This window comes from Siphateles boraxobius, unplaced genomic scaffold, assembly GCF_051911475.1.
Source record: "Siphateles boraxobius isolate OS27281-9 unplaced genomic scaffold, OSU_SipBor_1 25, whole genome shotgun sequence".
Lineage (NCBI taxonomy): Eukaryota > Metazoa > Chordata > Actinopteri > Cypriniformes > Leuciscidae > Siphateles > Siphateles boraxobius.
The window spans coordinates 13055976-13069191 of record NW_027508866.1 but is presented as its reverse complement, the minus strand read 5'-3'; the positions used below and the strand labels follow the sequence as shown (position 1 = coordinate 13069191).

The window sequence follows — 13216 nt, the reverse complement described above, 5'->3', positions numbered from 1 at the left end:
TAATAATGAACTTATTTTTCTGTCACTGTGAGGAGAAGAGGTGATATGCTGAACTGCAAAACGTATGCTAGCCTAGATAAGACTGCAAAAACAAAGAAACAACCCGTGTTATCTTCAGAAGTCAACAAAAACAGCTCGAAGTGTCTGAAATAGTGACTCTAAAGGATGTTACTTCATGCACGATAGTGTTTCACTCACAAACCACATCTACTGGGAAAATAAAATGGTAACGGACAAGCCATAGCTACAAATTCGTCAAGCCATAGACAAGACTGATTTTTTTCTTTCTTTTGCCAGAAATATGCTGTTTATTGTTTTCTTCGTGTCATAAACATCAGTACACATCCGGTCACCAGGGTTGCAGGAGATACCGGGTGTTAATCAGACTGTTATCCTCGAAACACGTCGCCCTCGTGTTATTTACCGGAATAGAGTTCTCGAAAACCCTCAAAGCTATTACTTTCAATCAACTTATAAACCTTGATACAAACATTAAACTATTCTCTACAAACAACCTTTCGCAGCTGCAGGAACAGAAGTCTGGTGTTTTCGATTAAATCATTGCATAACAAATTGTATTGATCACCCAATCAGCAAGACTATGACTGATAGCTGTCAGACACACACACGTTAATCATGTTAAACATACAGTCTGTTAACTGTTTACAGCAGGATATATTTGAATAAATAAGCTATTTAAATGAATCTATTTTCCTGAAGCAGTGGCACATTATTCACTTAAAACAACTAATGGAAGAGAAGCAATGTGTCAATGAGCTTGTTTATTTGACTGAGCTTTGCATTCTTTAGTGAGCTAATGGCCTGTTTCAAGTATGTGATCAATGCCTCTCCTGCTTTAACACTGTGAAGAGTAAACGCTTGATCATGGGGTTCAAGCCTATTATCTTTGCCAAACAAAGCATAGTTTTGATAAGCAAATTAGAACCATTCACAGATGTTGACTAGAAGTTACTTAAAGACTTTAATGTCAAATGTTTACTGACAAGGTTCACTTCTTTACATCATAATCCTCAACTGGGCACAGGTTGCTTAAAGCCTACGTGATAAACTACATTCATTTGAGAGGTCCAAGCTTTGAGCTCAAAATGACCACATCAAACGAACCAAGAGGGAAAAAAACAACTGCTCACCCAGTTATATAAGCTCAAATCAGCTCACACTTGTTTTTCACTTTAACACCATCCTCTGTGATTTCAGTTCCTTTTCACATTGGTCTAAAGGAGCCTTGTGAAATTCAGGACTTTTCTTTTCCTTTAACATCAGTAAGAGTAAGGTAGATCAAATGAAACTGAAAACAAATGCTTATTAACATATCTTTGCCCAAGGGTGTTTTAAAAGGACATTCTCTCACTAGGTGGTCTTGCAGTAAGTTTCACATTTGAATGTTGATAGTAGTTTTATTTTGATTTGGTTGTAACTTCAGAATTACACATAAGTAGGCTATTTAACTTTTTTCTTTTAATTTACACTTCTGTTCAAAAGTTTTGGGTCAGTATAAATTTTGAAAATAATTTTATTCAGCAAGGGCTCATTAAATTAATCAAAAGTGAATCATTTTCATTGTTACAAAATGTTCTTTGAACCTTCTATTAATTTAAAAAATCCTGGAAAAATAGTTCAAGGTTTCCACAAAAATATTAAGCTACACGACTGTTTTAAAAAATTTTCTTGAGCAGCAAATCACCGTCAAAGGAATAGATCAAATTTTAAAATGTATTCAAATAGAAAACAGTGATTTTAAATTGTAATAATATTTTACAATATTAATGTATTTTTTTATCAGATGAATGCAGACTTGGTGAGCATAAGAGACTCAAAATCATTTTTACAAAAAATCACACTGGCCCCTAAACTTTTGAATGGTGTTAGAAATAAATCAGTTGAAAGTGATTAAGTATATGTCCACCGAAAGATCAGCATATCAGTCTGAGCATGAATGTTGTGACCAGTAACAAAACGATGTTTAAACCTCTCTTCACAGTGCCACCACCTGGAAAAGAAGAACCACAAACATCACATCACTAAACAGTGAGTGAGTCCACTTTTACGAAATAAACTAAAAGCATAACAAACTAAGCCAAAAAATCCCTAAAGCTGTAGCCCACCTGATCTAGGTTTGATGGTAAATGTTGTTTCCATTCCAGCACGGATGTGGTTGGCAACGTGACAGTGCAGAAGCCACGTTCCATTGACCTCTGCCACCATCTCCAACGTCTGAAATGCTCCTGGGATCAGGTCATACACATCAGTACGGTGAGCCTGATCTGTCTGAAAAAGCAGTTTCAGGGTTTCACGAGTTCACACGTACATATAATCAGATAAAGAATATGCATATTTGGGTATTGGGCATGCTGTCGGAGGGAAGGGCTCCATATATATTAATATATATATTATATGTATATGTTTAAAGGCCTCCTCTCATGCTTATTGGGTCGATTATCTGAACATGCTCCTCCTGAACTTTGTTAATAAAACATCAGTGTAGAAAACTGCAGAACACACTGCTGTAATATCATTGAAAAATCATTTATTCTATTGCATCTGATTGTGAATGTAATTGCATATATAATAGTTGTAAAGCTCATTGCTGCACCTTGTATGTGAAGGTCTCAGCATGAAAATGGACGGTGTGTATGTCCACCTCATTGCCCATCCCAAACAGGTACCAGATCACCCTGTCGCCCTCCTCCATTTCCAGGCCATGAAGGTTTGCATAGAGCTTCCCATTGATCCCTGTCAATAGTGACAGAAATAAACATGCAGTCTGGAATCAACAAAAGACAAAATGAGAATTATGTACAGTGATTATTTTTCCTATGATGTCTGTCATTTTTCTTATTTATACTCTGATGTGGAACAGGGAAAGTGAACCTCATACAATTCATCCATCATATATCAAACAATGCCGTCTAGTGGTCATAACTTAATCCACATTATATTAGAGATTGTGCAAGTCTCAGCAGTTTTAAAATGACTTTAAAGACTTGGCTGAAGGTGAATCAACTTTGTGATCATTGACCTTTTTTATAACATGTATTGTATATCTGTATTTTGTTTTTTATGTGAGTAATGTTTGTCTATATTGTCCTTTATTTTCCTTGCCCAGGGACCACAGATGTAAATTAGCTGCATAGCTAACTGCATAGGCATATGTCCCTGACAAATAAACTAATAAAATAAAAATAAATAAATAATTTTACTTTTTCGTAGCATTTTACTCCAAAATGCATTATCAGGGTTGAGTTGAATTTACTTGTGACCTCTCACCATACATCTCGTTGCTTTTCTGAAACTCTGCATCTCTCAGAAGAGGTTCTGAGCTGTTGTAGTAGGACTGAATGTTTTCTTCCAGGTACCAGGATTTATTCTCATCAAACACCATAAAGAGGAGAGCAAATTCTCTATCCACATCAGTTCTCTGCCCGGCCCGATTCAGTACACCTCTCCTGCAGATTACTAATGGCCCAATCAGACCACTTGCTGTGTCCTTTAACATATGACACACACACACACACACACACACACACACACACACACACACACACACACACACACACACACACACACACACACACACTAAACTATTTTATAAGAAACTATAACCATAATATTTTTATTATATTGTTGTTGTTCAGAATGAATCTTTTTGAATTCCTGGCTGAATGTAGAAGTTGTAGTAATGGTTTCGTCGTCACCGTCAAAAGCATTATAATAATAAGTATTATTATTATTGTCAACTTCAAAAGCCAAAATAAATTGAACAATAGCAATATTTTAGTAACACTTATTTTTTTTTAGTTTAATCTGTTAACATGTAACATGATACTTCAGAATGAAAAATACAGTATATTCCATACAGTATATTAATTCTATAAAAGCATTTATTAATCTTACCCATACATTGTTAAAATCTGTTAATTTTGTGAACTAACAATGTACAGTTGTATTTTTATTAAATAATGTTAACAAAGATTAATAAAATAAATGCATTGCTCATTGTTAATTAATGTTTAATTAATGCATTAACATGACCTTATTGTAAGGTGTTACCAATATTATTTTAACGTTGTTCAGAATTAATCAATTTTAATTCCTGACTGAATGTAAACAATAATAATAATTAAGGAATTAAAATTGTTTCCGATACTAAGAGCTTTACCTTAACAAAGTCCACAGCTGAGCGGTAGGCAAAAGCAATGCAGTTTGGATCAGACACGCCTGGGCCGGATTTCTCTGGAATCATCCACTGGTACTGAGTCTTATTTCCTGCAGTAAAGAGTTTAATTAGTATTCACAACAGGATGTGTCACATGTATAATGGGGGAAACCTAGCAGATTTCCATTTAAAGTGATAATGTTCAAAACACATTTTATGAAAAAATTGTATGTCTTTGAATACATTTTACAGGTGAAATATGGAGGCAAATGGTGGTATTTTCATCTTCCTCTACCTGGCATGACAGCTTCAGGATTAGAAGTAGAGGTTCTGACTCCATGTGCTTGTATTGAGTAAGCACGGCTAGCTTTATTCATGAATGTGATCAGCAAAATCTGGCCAACTTCAGCTCTAATTACAGGTCCTATAAAATACATACACATTTTCATTAATTAATTCATTCAAATGGGAAAAAAACTGATGTTCAAGTTATTTTAAAATGAAGGCGGAACGAAATTGTGGTTATTATAAGTCACAAAAAATCTCCAAATGTTTCTCTTTAGGCTGCCTCAGTTTTCTTGTCCTGAAGGTGGCGTCGGTGTATTCTCTATAAACTACTTTCTTATACCTGGAGCCCAGTCTGTTCTTTCCTGTCCCCACAAACAAACTGCCAGGACTGAGACAAGAATCTGGTTACCAAACCCATTCAAACGCTGCAACATCAACAAAATTGTAGAACATATAATCTACCTTTTCTCCTCAGTCGTGTTGAAGTTCTGCAATTCCCAGGTACGATCAGGTGAGTAGTCCCACTGCCTCTCTTCAGCACAGATGAAATATTCCACTGTCTGAGACCTTAATACTGAGGGATTCTTATTCCCTGACCCCTTCACTTTATACAGCTGCCTCATCCCACCAACATAGTGATCAGAGACTAGACAGCTCACCTCAAATTCACCTGCATTCACAATCACAGGAAAATGTTTATAATATATATGATATATACATCATTACTCCAGTGTTTAAGGTCACATGATCCTTCAGAAATCATTCTAAAATGCTGATTTGGTGCTCTTATTATTATCAAAGTACAAACAGCTGTACTGCTTCATGTTTTTGTGGAAACCGTGATCCGCTACCATTCAAAAGTTTGGATTAAGAAAAAAAAACCAGAAGTTAAAACTTTTTGTCCAGCAAGGATGCACTAAATCGATCAAAAGCGACAGTTGTTACTTAAGATTTCTATTAATGTAATTCCACAAAAATATTAAGCAGCAAATGTTTTCAGCCTTGATCATAAGAACCATTATTCATAACTGAGCACCAAATCAGCTTATCATCAGCATGAAGGATCATCTGACAGTGAAGACTGAAGTAATGGCTGAAGTAAATATACATCATTTGCTGAAATAACATGGCACTGACCACTGACATCTGGTTGCATGGACACAGTGACTGCAGTGTGTGGGAACAGGCTCAGCGTGTCACGTGTTGTGCCTTGTCTCTGGAACGTGTTGCCTTGGAAGTAAATGCCATGCATGTCTATCTCTGTGCCAAGTCCCATGAGATGCCATCTTACCCTGGACTCCTCCTTCATCTCAAGGCCAGGCAGATTCCCATACATAAAGCCATTCACAGCTGCATTACACAAACAAAATAACAGGGTGTGTAAGAAGGACCCTGAATGGATTCTGAATGGAATTTGAAACTTTCAGCTCATTTGTAAAATTATTAGTTGGCCATTACACTGCTTCATTTGTCCGTCTACCACTACGACTTGTGCACAGCATGAATATGTAAAATTATTTGTAACCTTCAGAATCTGTTTGAGAATTAAGTCGTTTGCACATGTGCCCCGAAAAACTGCTCGAAGAAGATAAAATACCAATTAAAAACAACAGAAGAAGAATGTGAGAGGGGCAAAATGAAGGTCGGAAGATATCCGCGTTTGTAAAAGTATAAAGATGTACAACGTGCTGTGTTCTGCAGGTCAGGTGAAATATCACAAATAAGTCACAGTGCGAATACATCATTTTCATGGTCAGATATGTATATCAAAATGAAGCATATCCAGACAGTAAGGTGAGTGTAAATACCATGCATTTTATTGCTTTCCTGAAACTCCAAATTCTCTGAGTCTGATTCATTGGTGTCATAGGTTTCAATGTTCTGTTCCAAGTACCAGCTGAGATTTTCATCTAACACAGAAAACAGCAGAAAAAACTCCCGGTCCACATCTTTCTGTAAGAAAAATTATATTACAGATAAAAAGTAATATTGTTCAATAAAATTATTGGCAACACTTTATTTTAAGGTGACGTAGTTACACGTTACTACTACATGTACTTACTATACTAATAACAGTAAATTATGCATAATTATAAGTAACTAAACCTAAACCACACCCTAATCGTAACGATAATGCTTCCTTTTACAGTATGTTAACTTACGTGTACTTACAGTGTGCTTACCTGAGAAAGTGCTGGGTAATATAAGGTAAGTACATGGGTTAAGGTTAGGTTTAGGGGTAGGTTCAGAGTTAGTACCTAGTTATTACCCTGTTATTGTAATTACTATAATAAGTACATAGTATGCACATGGGGAACAGGACTGTAAAAGGAAGCGTTACCATCGTAACTCTATATTAAGTACATGTAGGTAATTAATATTACTCAGTACTTATTTGAGCTAGTACAATGTAACTACGTCACCTTAAAATGAAGTGTAACCCAATTATTTTAAAATAAATTGATGACTGATTTGCATACGGTTCAAGATGACAGTTTGTATGCATATTATTTTGAATCTCTCCTTTTATTTAATTATGCACATTTGATTCTCATATTACCTGAGCGCCATTGGAATTCAGTGCATCTTTCTTACACACCAGCAGGGGGCCTATGAGACCAGAGTTGGTGTCTCTGACTGGATCACTGGAGGAGAAGTACAGGTAAGAAATACAGGGTGGGTCACTTTCAGATGGTCCCTCTTTCAACAGCCACCTGTAGGTGAACGTTTCACCTGGCTGAACATGATATCCTTTCCTCTTAATACCTACAATACATTAAGACGTTTATATCTCTGGGACAAAACAAACCTTTTGATTGACACATTAGCCAGATGGTGTAAAATAAGTCTCACCGTCTTGATAAAAGACACCCTCAAAGGGTTTGTCATACTGAAGACCATGTGGCTGAATACTGTAGATTCTGTCAGCCTTGTTCATAAACACCACCTGAAGGGTGTCTCCAACCTCAGCCCTCAGAACTGGACCTACACACACCATGATGTAAATGTGACAGACAGGTTCGGATCAAATTCATGAAACACTTTTTATCCAACCAAGGTTGAATCTACATAAGGAAACTTACCCAAAATGCCTAGATGTGTTTCAGCACTGGTTTGCTTTCTCTTTAGAGTGAAACTCTTATCTGTATATTCTTTGTACACCACTTTCCAATACTTTCCACCAAGTCGGCCACCATCCATCCCGAAGAACACCTCTGAAAAGCTAAGGATGACCAAGAATTTGTAAAAAACAAAAACTTTCATAATATAATTGCAGTGCATGTCCGAATTATAATCAGATATTTAACCTCCCAGTTTTGGTCAGCGACTCATTGGTCAGTTTATCCATCCCTGATGGTGCGTAGTCCCACCGAACTTTCTCAGCAGCAATGAAATACTTCCTAATCTTCCCATTGAGAGGAACTGTGAAGTTTATCTCATCCCTGCAGGACAAGACTTTAAACAGGGCCTGCATACCAGCTGTAGAAAATAACATGAAAGAAAGAGCCCTGTAACCTTCTGTGTAGACAGTAAGCATATAAAGCTTTTTGAAGATATAGACAGAACATTAATAACAACATTTTTGCCCAAAATTGTCAAGACAATAATGGTAACACAAATGTAACTACTTTAGCTTAAATAAGGCTTAAAATCCTGTACAATCTGGGCGGTCTAATTCAGGGGTTTTCAATCTTTTAGATGCAATAGAACCCCAAATATAATCATACTCAGGCGCAGCTATATATTTTCATTTATGAAGACCCAATTTATACTCATTTAAATAGGTATGCAATATACCAGTATAAAATATTATTTGGAAAATATTTGAGGTTTTTAGTGTCACCCGCCACCCATGCCAGAGACGCCGCTTTGAATCCTGCTTGGAGCGGGTCGAGTAGAACAGGAGGGGTTACACTAATACATATGTACGTTCTAGAGTAAACAAACTATCAAAAAGTCAACTAGCTTTTTTAAACTGAAGCAGGACTACTTTCCATTACTACAACTGCTTTATTATGTTATCCTGTTATCAAAGAACATGCTTCCTCAAATTTTACCTTTCAGATGATCGTTCACTTGGCAGTTCAAGAGCCATGTCCCTATTGTCATAGGCACCATCTCTGCAGAGGCAAAAGTAGCAGAAAACAGACTCAGGACATCCACTCGGTGCCCGCGGTCTAGGAGTGTGTGTCCGTGGAAATAGACAGAGTGAACGTCGATCTCGTTGCCCATGCCAAAGAGATGCAAAGCAACTGTGTTGTTTTGGCAAAACTCAATGCCTGGTAGGTTGCCATACATGTATCCATTTATGGCTAAAAATGGATAATAATAAAAAAGTACTTAATGACTCAAACTGTGTACATTAGCTATGTCGCTTTACAAAACATCTCTAGCTACATGAATTTTCATCACAATTAAAATCACTCTTTTTTTTTTACTTTTTTTTTCTTTAACGTCTGGACATCCTCAATTTTAGTTCATACAGTTAATTGTCAGGTACATACCATGCATCATGTTGGATTCCTGGAAATCTTCTCTAGCAGGATCAACACCATCTGGATCAGAGCAGAAGGTCTGGATGTTCTCTTTCAGGTACCAGCTGATGTTCTCATCCACCACACTAAACATAAGGATCAGATCCTGTTCTACATCAGCACGTTGCACTTGATGGTGGTCTGCAGTGGACACCGTATGCAGGGTTCCTGAGGCCAGCATATTGATTTGGGAATCAAAGGATTAAGGTAAGACAAAAAAAAATGCAGCTAATAAAGACCAGAGGTAAAAATCCAAAGGCACATTTATTTTTTTTATTTTAAATATATTTTCAAAATGTATATTAAATACATTTGTTTAAATTTAGGGAGAAACTTAAACAGGAAACATTCTTTACATAACATTATGACCATGGTAACATTTATCAACTGTAGTATTATTGTAGTACTGGAAATAAAAGGAAATAAATAGGAAATTCAAGGTAACTTAACTTTGAAAAATAGATTACAATGCCAAGAAAATACTGGTATTTTTTAACCATTAAACAATTATGCAGTTAAGAATACGTACAAACCCTTCACTGAAAGTGTAACTTTAAAAAATGCAAGGTATTATTCAAAATTGTATTTTTTAATTCATCCCAGAGGTAAAAATCCAGAAGTGCGTTTTATATATATTTTTTATATTAAATGCACCCATTTAGATTTAAGGAGGAAGATAAAGATGAAATGTTCTTTACCATAATAACATTTATTGATTGTAGTATTATTGTAACTATAGTTGACCTTTATCTAAGATGCTTTTGCAGTGTTTAAAATTAAATGTAAAAATATCACAGGTAGCTAAATTTCAGAGCTAAATTTTCATAAAAATATAGGGCTAGTATTGCAAGTAATTAATAGGAATATCAGAATGTCTGCTTTACCTTTCTTACAGGTGAGAAGGGTTCCAATAAGCCCGGAGGAAATGTCTTGTGAGGCGCTGACATGGGAGTGGTAGGCCCAGGTCAGGCAGTTGGCATCACCCTTTTCAGGGGCATAATCTGGCTTTACAGTCCAGGTATATGTGAAGTTTCCCCCTGGTGGAACCCCATCATCATTCTTCAGAGTTTCTGAGGTTCCGTCTGGATACAGCGCACCTAGTGCAGACAGGATTCAATAACAGGAGAAAGTCCACACAATTAAAAATAGCACCTTTGAAATTATTACAAATACACAGATGAGCCAAAACATTATGACCAGTCGCAGGTGAAGCGAATATCATTGATCATCTGGTAACAAGGCCATATATTCAGGTCTGGATATTAGATGGTAAACAAACAATCAGTTCACTTAATGTGTTGGATGCATCAGAAATGGGCCAGAATAAAGATCCGGGGCGACTTTGACAACGACCGAATTGTTATGGCAAGACGACTGGGTCAGCGTATCTCTGAAACGGTGAGGCTTGTGGGTCAGCAGTGGTGAGAATTTACCAAGTCACACAAAATTATAATGATAGTTATGGAGGGAATGCATCGCTGCTGCATATCTGCTGCATATCTGAGTGCCAATGATGACCCCCGTCCACCGTCGAAAGCACCTATGCTATCACGTGAGTGTCGCAACTGGACATTGCAGTAGTGGAAGAAGGTCGCCTGGTCCGATGAGTCCCATTTTCTTTTACATCACTTGGACGGCCGTGTGCATGTCCGCCATTTACTTAAGGGAATTCATGGCACCACGAAGCACTGTGACAAAGAAAAGCCGTTGGAGGGAGTGTGATGCTTTGGGCAATGTTCTGCTGGGAAACCCTGGGTTCGGTCGTTCATGTGGATGTAAGTTTGACACGTGCCACCTACCCAAACATTGCTACAGACCAGGTACACCCTTTCATGACAATGGTGTTCCCTAGTGGAAGTGGCCTCTTTCAGCAGGATAATGCACCCTGCCACACTGCACAAATTATTCAGGAATGAGCATCCGTGGGATGTCTTGATGCTTGATACTACAGGACAACTTAGGGGTACTTGTAGTCCATGCCTTGACGGGTGGGTGGTGTTTTTGGCAGTACGTGGAGGACCAAAAGCATATTAGCGAGGTGGTCATAATGTTTTGGCGCGTATATTTAAGAAGTGAATGAGAGAAAGAGGTTTTACCTTCTGAATCTTTTGCATAGAAGACACCATGCGGATACATGGAGTAACGTCTGGAGGCAAAGTTCTTCAGGTGCACAATGATGATATCATGGACCTCTGCCCTTAGTATGGGGCCCAGATAGCCCAGCCAGATGGGTTTGGGGATCTCTTCAGAATAAGAAGCATCTGTGTACTGCCTGTATATTGCCTTTTTGTACACACTCCCAATCCGCTGAGACCCGCGCTGCAGAAATACTGATGCATACCTGGGCCATGAGAAAGAAGAGGTGTTTTTTAATGTTTTTCCACTATTATTATAATGGGGTGATAATAAATAGCGGAGATTATTGGAAAATTTGAAAATTAACTAAAACTTTTAAATAGGCTTAATAGGAAATTCATAGTAACCTAACTTCAATAAATAGATTACACTCTTAGAATAAAGGTTAAGTGTGGTTGTACTGTATAGAACCTTAGGGTTCTTAACTCAATTTTAAAGAACCCTTTGGAAATGGTTCTATAAAATTTAATTACAATTAAAAACGAATTAAAACAAAATGATCCCATGATGGGAACCCCTAAAATGTTATATGAAGCACCTGACAGAACCCTTTAAGGTTCTATAGAACCTTTTCTTAAGAGTGCACACTTATCAAAATGAAGATTCCTAAAGGAGGTTTTTGAAGCAATCCCATAGAAGATCCATTTTAGGTTCCCCAAAGAACCTTAAAGTAAACAGTATCTAAAACCTCTTTTTTTCAATAAGGAGCATTTTAACCTTTTTACTTTGACCATTAAACAATGCAATTTTAGATAATTATAAAACAAGCGTTCTTAAATTAGAAATGTATTTCTAATTACTGATACTCAAAAAATCCAAAGTATTCTCAACAAAAATAACACACACACACACACACACACACACACACACACAGACACACACACACACACACACACACACACACACACACACACACACACACACACACACACACACACACACACACACACACACACACACACACAAACAAAAGCCCCTACTTATTTAAAAAAAAAAATATTAAAGCTGGGAAAATATTGTTTTTTATTCAGTGTTTGAATCTCAAGGATGAAAATGTCCTTTTGGGCACTGGTACCAGGAAAAGTAAACTATATCAAATACATTCATCCAAATGAATACAGCTATATCAAATAACCAGATATTATCTAGAAAAAGTCAGTCCTCAAAACTGTCTGGGTAAACAAGAGACTCGTGAGAGCCACCACAGAAAGGCTACTGAGTTAATTGAGAACAGAGTAAAAGTGCACCAGCATGCATGGGAGGATGCCACAAAAAAGAAAAAACACTCAAAAAGATTCATGTGACGGCATGTCTGGATCCCTCCCCACCCACCCGCTGTAGTCCATTGTTTTCTTTCTTTCTTTTTTTCCTTTCTCTTTTTTTTTTTTTGCCTGCTTGTGCTGTGGTGCAAATTTAACACTGTCCACATCTTAAAAAAGACAATTGTCTAAAGATGTATCATAACTATAAAAGATGAAAAGAAAAATGAACTTATTATTAATAAAATGTAATTTAAAAAAATCACAGTGTGCTAAATTTCTGTGTTAGCTGTGGTTTATATACCTTATGTGCTATATATATATCATATATATATATTAAAACTATTTAGGTCGATGTAAAATAAATAAGCATAAGAATATATACAAATTTACAATATTGCCATGTTTCAATCAGATGAATAACTTATAATTAATGAAGAATATATATAAATCTCACTCATCCGCTGCAATAGGATTCCCATTAATCAGATTCTGGCCACTCGGTGCATAATTCCAGTTTTCCTCTTGAATCCCAATGTAGAAAGTTCTGTTGATTCCAGACGCTTGTGCTATCACACCACAAAAGATGCTCAAGCTTCTCAAACAGTTCCAGAAAGTAAACATAGTCTCAGCGACACACAAATGTCCTTGCTAGAGTCCTCAAATGATTCTCAACAGGAAAGTTCTGTGTGGTCCCTCGTTATTATGTGACAGCAAAGAAATTTAAGATGACCAGTCATGAGCCATGATGACAGCCTTCAGGGATTCACACACCCATGAAATTTATGGGAAGCCCTTCATTGCCGGAAGAATCCATCTGA

The 13216-nt window shown here is 36.9% G+C and overlaps 1 protein-coding gene across 1 annotated transcript; it reads right to left on the bottom strand.

Annotated features, from left to right (window-relative positions):
* Nucleotides 1-1398: 1398 nt before the first annotated feature.
* Nucleotides 1399-13019, bottom strand: hephl1b (hephaestin-like 1b). The gene is given in 19 exon segments (XM_077243902.1): nt 1399-2011; nt 2127-2289; nt 2615-2754; nt 3289-3508; nt 4181-4287; nt 4473-4601; nt 4714-4853; nt 4928-5135; nt 5603-5815; nt 6274-6418; nt 7026-7231; nt 7319-7450; nt 7549-7688; nt 7774-7945; nt 8524-8778; nt 8971-9168; nt 9885-10097; nt 11097-11341; nt 12853-13019. Coding segments are annotated over 19 exon segments (3270 nt in total). The 3' UTR covers nt 1399-1934.
* Nucleotides 13020-13216: the final 197 nt, after the last annotated feature.